Below are 10,187 nucleotides of genomic sequence, written 5' to 3' on the forward strand. Positions count from 1 at the left end.
GTGAACAGAGCTGGGGCTTGGGATTCAGGAAGGTTATGGGTTCTAATCCCAGCTCCACCACTTGTCGGCTGTGTGTCCTTGGGCAGGTCACTTCACTTCTCTATGCCTCAGTGACCTCTTCTGTAAAATGGGGATCGAGACTGTGAGCCCCACATGGGGCAGGGACTGGGTCCAACCTGATTTGCTTGTATCCAACCCAGTGCTTAGTACAGTGCCTGGCACATAGTAAGTGTTTAACAAATGCCATATTCTTCTTATTATTAGTATTTTCCTTCATCCGATGGGAAAACCCAAGAAGCCCAACTATACAGCACACCATGCATCTTGAAGAACCCAGGAAGGTCATTTTTCGTAGGGGCTGCCCTCCACCGCTGAACACCCCATCAGACTTCTCACCGAGGGTCCCTCCCCACAACCTAGGGGTCTGGGCCGGGGCCGGGGAGCATTTTCTCCCACTGGTAGCACCCCCCCTCCCTGCCAACCCTGTTTCATCATGGACTCTCACGGGATGCAGTCCCCGAGGGTTAGCGGGGAGAAGTGGCACGGTGTTGCGGATCGAGCTCGGGCCTGGAAGTCAGAAGGTCAGGGTTCTAATCCCCGCTCCGCCACGTGTCTGTGTGACCTTGGGCGAGTCGCTTCCACCTCTCAGGGCCTCAGGTCCCTCATGGGTTGTTCCCTCATGGGACTGAGACTGTGAGCCCCACATGGGACAGGGAGCTTGGATCCACCCCAGCACTCAGTACGGTGCCTGGCCCACAGTAAGCGCCTTAACAACCACCACAGACCTTCTTCTTCTCCTCCTTCTCATTCAGTGGGCCTGGAAGAGGTCATAGACGGGCCTGCGCTTCCCGGTGCCCTCGGGCCCGGAGGAGAAGGTGGGGAAGCCCCCCCAGGCCTTGGGCTTCTTGCGGGAGGGCAAGGGGGAGGTGCCCTTTCCCTTGCTGAAGGAGCCGGACTTCCGCAGGCCCCGGGCCAGGTCCTGGAAGGCCAAGTCGTCGGCCAGGACACCCAGGAAGGCGCTGGTGGTGGAGCCAAGGATGGAGGCGGCCACCTGGACCGACCGCCTGGCGGCGCCGTGGGGGTCGGGCGGGCCTCGCAGGCGGGGGTCGCCCAGCAGGCGACGCACGCCTTCCGACGCCCCCGGGCGCAGATACTGGTAGGCGCGGCGACCGCTGTGGTCACGTACGTGCACGTGGGCGCCCAGGCTGGCGACCAGCAGCACGGCGGCATCCTCGTGGCCGTGCAGAGCGGCCAGGTGCAGCGGGGTGTAGCCCCCGTGGGAGCGGGCGTTGACGTCGACGGGCGCACCGCCACCGCGCCGCGCCACCTCCACCAGGCGCAGTGCCATCTCGCGATCGCCGCTCTTGGCGGCCCAGTGCAGGGCGGTGAAGCCCGATGTGAAGTCGCGCTTGGCCGCCAGCCCGCTGTCCCGCAGCAGCAGCCCGTGGAGCTGGTGGGTCCAGCGGCCCGCCGCGCTCCGCACCAGCCACTCGTGCTCCGCCGGCTCCAGGGGTACGACGGAAGATGGCGGCGGTGGAGGCGGCGGCAGCGTTGATGGCGTTGGGAGCGTTGGCAGCGTTGGAGACGTCGGCGACGTCGATGGCGTCGACAGCAGCGGCTCTTCGGGGCTGAGCAGCAGGCGCGGAGCTGCCCGCAGGGGCCTCCTCAAGCCCGGGGAGCGCCTCGGGAGTGGCTCGTCCGCCGACAGGCGCCGCCTGAAGAGAGGGACCTCGATGGGGCCCGGCTCCTCGGAGCTCTGCCGCCTCAGGGCCCCCGCCTCGTCCGCTGCCCGGACGCGGATCGTCGGCGGGAGACAGCGGATGGGCAGCATGCAGGGCTTCGGGGCCGCAGCGTGGCGGGATGGCTCCTCGCCCTCTCTTTGGGGTCCTTCGGCCTTTCCCGCCTCTTCATGCCCCTTGGCCTCTTCAGCCTTCTCAGACTTTTCAGGCTCTTCGGCCTCCTCATGGCCCTCAGCCTCCCTGGGCCTTTCAGCCTCTATGGCTCCCTCAGTCTCTTCAGCCTCCTTGAACCTCTCAGCCTCTTCAGGCCCCTCGGACCCTTCTGCCTCCGCCGGCCCCTTGACCTCTATGGGCTCCTTGGTCTCCGGAGGCCCCTCATCCTCTGCAAGCCGCTCAGCCTCGACGGGCCCCTCGGCCTCCACGAACCCCTCGACTTCTGTGGGCTGCTCGGCCTCTACGGACCCCTCAACTTCCGAGGGCTCCTCGGCCTCCACGAACTCCTCGACTTCCGTGGGCTGCTCGGCCTCTACAGACCCCTCAACTTCCGTGGGCCCCTCGGCCTCTTCGAGCTCCTCGGCCTCCATGACCCTCTGGACCTCCGTGGACCCCTCAGCCTCCGCAAGACCCTCGACCACAGCGGGCTCACCGGCCCGGACGGGCCCCTGGGCCTCAGTGGACACCCGGGCCTTCTCAGACCCCGGATCCGGGGTTCGAGGGTCAGTCGTGAGCATCGGGTCCGGGGCCGGAGGGCGCGGCTTCTTCCGGAGCACCACGAACTTGACCCCATCCAGCTCCTTGACCACGGCCACGTCGTTGACGAACTGCTTGAAGCGTCGGCGGCGGTCGGCGCGGGAGCCGGGGTCCCCAGCGTCCAGCAGCGGCCGGAAGCGGCTGACCAGGTCGGCGTTGGGCACCTTGCCGCCGTGCTCCCTCAGGAAGCCCAGCACGGCCGCCTGGCTCACCCCCGCCGCCACCGCAGCCGCCGCCGCGGCCAGGGCCATCGCCCCCGACGACCCCTCCTCACAAGGATGGCGGCCCCAAGATGGGCCGGGTGCGCTGCTGGGCCGGGGGGATCTGCTGACCCTGGGGGAGCTGCCGGTTTGGTGCAGAGGCTGCTGGGCTGGGAGGGGTCTACTGAGCCTGAGGTCTGTTGGGCCTGGGGGGTCTGCTGGGCTGGGGGTCTGTTGGGCCTGGGGGGGGGCGTCTGCTGAGCCTGGGGTCAGTTGGGCCTGGGGGTTCTGCTGGGATGGGGGGTCTGTTGGGCCGGGGGGATCTGCTTACCCTGGGGGGGCTGCTGGGCTGGGGGGCTGCTGGGCTGGGGGGGGGGTCTACTGAGCCTGGGGTGTCTCCTGAGCCTGGCGTCTGTTCGGCCTGGGGGTCTGCTGGGTCGGAGGGTCTGTTGGGCCTAGGGGGTCTGCTGGGCTGGGGGGTCTGTTGGGCCTGGGGGGGTCTGCTGAGCCTGGGGGTCTGCTGAGCCTGGGAGGTCTGCTGGGCTGGGGGGGGGGGCGCTGCTGGGCCTGCTGGGGGGGCTGCTGGGCCTGGGGGGTCTGCTGGGACTGGAGGGTCTGCTGGGCCTGGGGGGCTACTGGGCCGGGGGGATCTGCTGAGCCTGGGGGGGCCGGAGCTGCTGGGCCGGACTCTGCTGGGCTGGGGTCAAATGAGCCTGGGGGGGGCGGGGGGCTGCTGGAGTGCGCTGGGGGATCTGCTGGGCTAGGGTGCGCTGGTCCGGGGGGATCTGCTGGGCCGACGTTCTGCTGGACTGGGGGTCTGCCGGAACGGGGGTGTCCGCTGGGCCGGGGGGGAAGGTCCGCTGGGCCGGGGCTGCCCTGGTCCGGAGGTGCGCTGCTGCGGGGATGCGCCGGGAAGGAGGTGCGCCGGGCCACGGGGGCAATGCTGCGGGGCTGCGCCGGTCCGGGGGGTGTCCCGATCCGGGGGGTGTCCCGGTCCGGGGGGTGTCCCGGTCCGGGGGGTGCGGGAACGGCCCTCCACCGGCTCCCGGCTCTGGGCTGCGTCTCCTCCCTTCTCCGGCCCGCCGGAGCTCCGGCAGGTGGGGAGCCCCGGCACCAGGAGGCGGAGACCGAGGACCAGGAGGAGGAGGAGGAGGAGGAGGAGGAGGAGGAGGAGGAAAGACACCCGGATCCAAGGGATCTGGGAATTGTAGTCGGGCGCACCTGCATTAACCCTTGTCAGCCTCCCCCTTCCCACGGCCCCCTAGGGACACGCCCGCCAAGTCCCGGGCGGCCTCACCACCCTTGCCAGCCCTGCCCCTCTCTCCCCTTCACATTTTCCCACCCGATCCAACCAGCACTGTGCTTGCCTCCGGCACCTTTCCGGAGTCAAGCTGGAACGCCTGGGAACTGTCAGCCGCTTGCCAGGGTCGGGAGCGGGGGGACAGGTTTGAAATCCTGGGACAGTTTGGGAAAAATTTGAGAGCCGCCCTCCAGTTGCCCGATTAAACTAACTCCCCCTTTCTCTCTCTCTATCTCCCTCCCCCCTACCTCCCTGCGAATAGCACCGTAAAGATAAGGTAGCCCCGTGACACTTAATCACTTGGGGCCCGGGGAATTCTCATCTGTTGCTTTTTTTTGTAAACCACCGACGACATATTTTTAAAAATCCGAAGCATCTTCTGACAGTTGAAAGGTAATCTCTTACATTTATGCCTCATCCTTGTTTCAGGGAGAAAACTCAACCCTGAAGCACTTGACCCTGAGACGACAGGCCGTCTCGCCTTATGCCATCGAGTCGTCTTCGACCCATGGCGACACCATGGACGCGGCTCTCCCAGGACGCCCCGCCTCCACCTGCAGTCGTTCTGGTAGCGTATCCAGAAGAGTTTTCTTGGTAAAGATACCGAAGTGCTTTACCGTTGCCCCATTCCTTGCAGTAAACTGAGTCCCCACCCTCGATTCTCTCTCTCTACCGCTGCTGCCCGGTACAGGTGAGTTTTGACTTGTAGCAGATCACCTTCCACTCACTAGCCACTGGCCAAGCTAGGAATGGAACGGCTAGGCCTCTGCTTGCCTGTTCCTCCCGTAGCCGAGACCGGTAGGGTACCGGGAACTCTACAGGTGCGACCCTGAGAGAAGGGAGACAATATTTAGTACGTGCGATTGGGAATAGGCTAGTTGAGTTGCTTTCGTTCCTTGTGCGTTATATTTTTCTTGGGGAATGAAATTTTTGCTGCCCGGTTTTCATTATGATTTTAGAACAGATGTGTTTCTGTAGGTACAGTGGAGTCAGATTTAGTTCACTGCGTTTTTTGTGCCAGTGTGGGGAGCAAAGGACATCTTCAGGTGAAAAGATAACTTTCTGGATCAATTCATCCGGCAGTAAGAAGCAACTTCCTGTAGGAGAGAAGTCCTCGTGGTATTTCAGTAGATTTTAAAGACCTGCAGAGAGAACTTGTAAACAAAAAAAAAAAAGAAAGAAAACAAACCAAATATCCAAATATAGCCCAAAACTAGTAGTAGGGAATTGAGTTGTTTAACTTTTCATTTTGAGGTCATGGAGAGGGTTTGAGAGGCTCGATTGGTAGGGGATGGAAGCTCTCCACTTCCATGTCTCGTAGGAAACAGCCTGGCTTAGTGGAAAGAGCATGGGCTTGGGAGTCATGGGTTCTAATCCCGACTCTGCCACTTGTCAGCTGTGTGACTTTGGGTAAGTCTCTTAACTTCTCTGTGCCTCAGTTACCTCCTATGTAAAATGGGGATGAAGACTGTGAGCCCCATATGGGACAACCTGATGACCTCGTATCTACCCCAGTGCTTAGAACAATTCTTGGCACGTAGTATGCGCTTAACAAATATCATCATTATTATTATTCCCAAGGGGGCAGAAAGATTTGGTTGGCCCTGACTGATGAATCGATCTTCTAATACCACATTATACTGCATCCAGACAGGCTAGCTAAGTCGGGAAAATGTTCTCTAATTCCGTAACCATGTTCTAGAACTGAGTGTCTTGTATCTACCAAGCACTTAATACAGCGCTTATACACAGTAAGCACTTAAGCAAATCCCACAATTATTATTTTTAGTATATGGCTAGTGATCAAAAGTACTTGATAATGTAGAGGTTCTCAAAGCCAGCTTTCAACCTTCAGATTGTAAGCTCCTTGAAGGAGGAGATCGTGTCTTTTCTTCTTATTGAATGCTTTCAAGAACCTAGTATGTTACATAAGATGGTGCACAGCAAACACTAAGTGATAAAACACTAAAACAATGAAATCTTTGCTATAGGCATCCATATGGGAACCCACCATTTTAGTGGTAGCCTTTCATACACTAGGGTTCTCCCTTCACTCTTCTCTCCCCCCCACTTGGCTCCTTTCAGTCAATCACTAGCATCTACTGGGTGCCTACTATATGCAGAACACTACAGATCCTTGGGGGAGTATGATATAATTAATAAACTTGATCCCTGCTTTCAAGAAACTTACAATTAGGATGGAGAGACAGACAGTGAAATAAGTTACAGACAAGAGGAAGCAGTGGAATATAGAAAATATGTACATAAGAGCTATAGGGGTTGTGAACAGTTTAATTGCTCAGGTTCCTGGGCTTCTATATGGAAGGGACCACTGTGAAATTTCTTTTTCTATTAATGTCTTGCCCTTTCTGAAGTTTCCGTCCCAAAGACTTTCAGGAGATGGTAGGTTCAGGAGCTTAATGGAGATAAAATGGGGGTTTCTATTTTGATTTTTTTTCCTCTACACAAAATTCTTTGATGATGTTCAGATGCGGGGGTCGGGGAGGGGGATGCCATGAAAGGAAACAGTGAAAACTGCAAAATGAAGAAAGATAAAAACCGTCATTAGGCAGAGATTGTCTCTATCTGTTGCCAAATTGTAGATTCCAAGCGCTTACTTCAGTGCTCTGCACATAGTAAGCGCTCAATAAATACTATTGAATGAATGAATGAATGAATAAGCAGCAGAAGGAAAGGAGAATTGATGAAACAGAGGACAGGCAGGTCACCAAAGAAGGTGGAGGTCAGGAGCGTTGACGTGGCCAAACAGAATTCAAAGCAAAAATGAAAACCCAAACTTTCTGGTGAACCTTCTCTTGAGCCTATAATAATAACTGTGGCATTTGTAAAACCCTTACTTGGTTCCAGGCACTGTACTAAGCACTGGGTCAGATACAAGATTATCAGGTAGGTTACCATCCTTGTCCCACATAGGGCTTACAGTCGTAATCTCCATTTTACAGATGAGGAAATTGAGACACAGAGAAGTTAAGTGATTTGCCCAGGGTCACACAGCAGACACATGGCAGAATTGGGATTAGAATCCACGTCCTCTGACTCCCAGGTCCGTGTTCTTTCCACTAGGCAACACTGCTCTAAGCTGCAAGCTTGTTGTGGGTTGGGAACATTTCTACCAACTCTGTTGTACTCTCCCATGCCCGGTGCTCTGCACACAGTAAGCGTTCAATAAATACCACCAATAAATACCTTGCCCAGAGCTGTAAAGTACTGCTTTGCCAACCGCTGGTCTTCCCACACTTTAGTGACATCATGAATCACCTGTCACGGGACCAACTGGGCGGTTATATGCAGACTCATGTTGTTCTCTGAGGTGTCTGGTGTTGGGGATAACTGCCCACTCCAATTTACCCCGACTATGCAACGGACTCTAGACACGTAGTCAGCCTCTGCTTTGTTCCCTCCTACTGCAGAGTGGAACAGTGAACCAGCCACCTGTCGGTGGAGGTGCATTTCAGCAGAATGCCACCGCTGACCGCAAAACCACAAACAGCGAGCAGTTAAGCCTCTCCCCCCTAAAGCAGGATTAGGTTCTTGGCCCACCTCAATGTCATGGGAAGGAAAACAGAGGTAAAATTGGGAAGATGTTCATTTCAGCTTCCCGGGAGCAAATGCTCCTGCCCAGTCAGAACAGCAGGGGTAATGAATGGGATCCACTACTGTGCTCACTAAGTGCGGATGAATGAATGACCTCTCAGAGAGATTGTGGGCCCTCACGAATTGGGGGCTGCGGGCAGCCACACAGGGCTCACAATTTTCCAAGTAGGAGGGGGAACTGGTATTGAATTCGAATCTTATAGATGAGGAAACTGAGGCACAGAGGAAGGGAAGTGACTTGCCCAAGGTCACACAGCAGGCACGTGGCAGAGCCGGGATTAGAGACCTCTGGACCGTAAGCTCATTTTGGGCAGGGAATGTGTCTGTTTATCGTTGTACTGTACTCTCCCAAGAGCCAGGTACGGTGCTCTGCACACAGTAAGCACTCAAAAAACATGAATGTATGAAATACAATTGACTGAACCTCTCTAGACCCCTTTTCTTTCAAGATTCTGGGAGTCTGTTAGCCTGAAATCCCCACGAATAAGGGATGCAAGCTGTAAAACCAGCAACTAAAGAGGTCAGTGTGAAAACATGAAACCACAGTCAAATCTACTCAAGGTAGACTATCACCGTAAGGTTCTTGGGCTCTGTCTCAGAGGAATATTTGAAGGGTTATTAAGATAAAATCTGGCTGGAAAGAAAACTGTAAAGTGTTCTCTTTTTGTCGCTGTATTCATTCTCGGGTCAATAAGGGTCCAATTCCCTTGGAAAAAAATGATTTATTAAGTGGGCTCAAGTGACTTGAAATGATCCCCCAAAGTGAGCAAATTAACAACCATATGCTTTGGGAATGGTGCTAAGAAACCCATAGTATATTTGAAAGAGCCTATGAAAATGACCCAGGACATATGACATTGATTTTGTTGTCTGGTCACATTTCAATTGGAATTGCACAGAGTGATGATTCGATTATGTATTGATTTACCACTCTGTGAACCTTTTTTAAAAAGCTATTAACCGTGCATAAAGTTGTCTTTAGGCAAGTAGCTTCCAAATTAATATCCTGAATACTAGTTTCCAGTAAGCTACTCTAAGTGAAATCTAAGAAATGTTCCGTGACAGTTTTTTTTTTTGGTCTATACATTAACAGATTTAAGTTTTTACATCTGAAAGACATGGAAAAAACCCTCTTACAGCCAATTTGCTTTTGGCTGGTTAGTTTTCCTTTGAGATGATTTTTCATTATAAAAAGGAGAGGCTCTCAGCAGAAATCCTAAGGTTTTTGTGGCATCCAGCCATATGAGGCTACGTTTTACACTTGGTGCCCCATTGCCAGTGAGGTCACGGAATTGATTCTTTAATGACCAAGCAGTTTGTCCTGGCACACAAAAGAAAAGATGAAATGAACTATTTGAACAGTGTTATGGCAAAGAAAAACTTCTCCACCGGTCTTAAAGATGGCAGTAAACAGTAAATAGAAAGATAAATGTTTTTTTTTTTTCTGATTTTATACTCACTCTTTCAAAACTGTATTTCTGAAAGTCCTATTGTTTAGAAACCCTCTGTAAATTTGTGCCAGCTTGTCTCAACTTTCAGTCCATTCTTTTCAGCTCGTCAGGAAGGAAAAAATGGCAGCTCTTTCAAAAATTTTTCCAGAAGTCTCTTCTCTGAGTGCACACAGACTAACTAGAATGATACCAAAATGAATAAAATCAGCATTCTTTAATTATTGGTTTGTCACCTGCTCTCATTGGTCCCAAGCCTGAGAGCCCGTGCAAATCTACAAAGTTGAAGCGCCTACCTGCAAGCCTATCTTATAAGTCCAAATTAGTGAGTTTAAGGGGCTCAGGTAATGATAATAAAAATAGCATTAATAATAACCATAATGCTTGTTAGGCACTTACTATGTGACAAGCAATGTTCTAAGCACTGGGAAAGTTACAAGATAATCAGGACAGACCTTGGTCTTGTGCCACACACAGGGCTCACAATTTTCAAAGTAGGAGAGGAACTGGTATTGAATTAGGATCTTATAGATGAGAAAACTGAGGCACAGAGCAGTGAAGTGACTTGCCGAGGCAAGTGATCTAGCCGGGATTAGAACCCAGGTCCTCTGACTCCCAGGCCCGTACTCTTTCCACTCTCTGACCTAGGCAAAGTCACTCCTCACAGTGGTCACCAGAGCAGAAAGTTCTGTGTGTCCAGGACTCACGCACAGACAGGATAGTCACGTCACCGACAGCATTGAATGTGCAGGGCAATGAAAGATTATTACAATATGTAGGCTCTTTACCATATAACCTTCTACTAAGGATGGGCAAGTAGGCTAACATTTTCCTTCGGGGCCAATAACAGGACTTAAAAATAAATACAAATGTCATTCAAATATTCGTTCTTGTGCAGTCACAGTGTCCCGGAACAAATGTGGTTTTGTTCTGGCAAATAAAGTGCAGCCTTGCCGGGCCTTTACTTCCAGAACCGAAGAGGAAGCAATAAAGCAGGGTCTTTTCTCACTCTCATCCCTGCAGGGTAGGTGGGGCCAAGTCACATCTGGGGCCAAAGAGACTTTTCTTCCAAGCCCTTTTCTATAACGTTGGTTACTCCCTGCGGAGCTGTGACGCTTCTGAGCTTTTCATATTT

General features: G+C 53.8%; 1 protein-coding gene across 1 annotated transcript; it reads right to left on the minus strand.

Moving 5' to 3' along the window:
- Nucleotides 1-735: 735 nt before the first annotated feature.
- SOWAHA (sosondowah ankyrin repeat domain family member A) lies at nucleotides 736-2,954 on the minus strand. The gene has a single exon (XM_007670280.4). It carries the CDS (start codon nucleotides 2,738-2,740, stop codon nucleotides 809-811), a length of 1,932 nt encoding a protein of 643 aa, XP_007668470.2. The 5' UTR covers nucleotides 2,741-2,954; the 3' UTR covers nucleotides 736-808.
- Nucleotides 2,955-10,187: the final 7,233 nt, after the last annotated feature.

Source organism: Ornithorhynchus anatinus, chromosome X1 (assembly GCF_004115215.2).
Source record: "Ornithorhynchus anatinus isolate Pmale09 chromosome X1, mOrnAna1.pri.v4, whole genome shotgun sequence".
NCBI classification, from domain to species: domain Eukaryota; kingdom Metazoa; phylum Chordata; class Mammalia; order Monotremata; family Ornithorhynchidae; genus Ornithorhynchus; species Ornithorhynchus anatinus.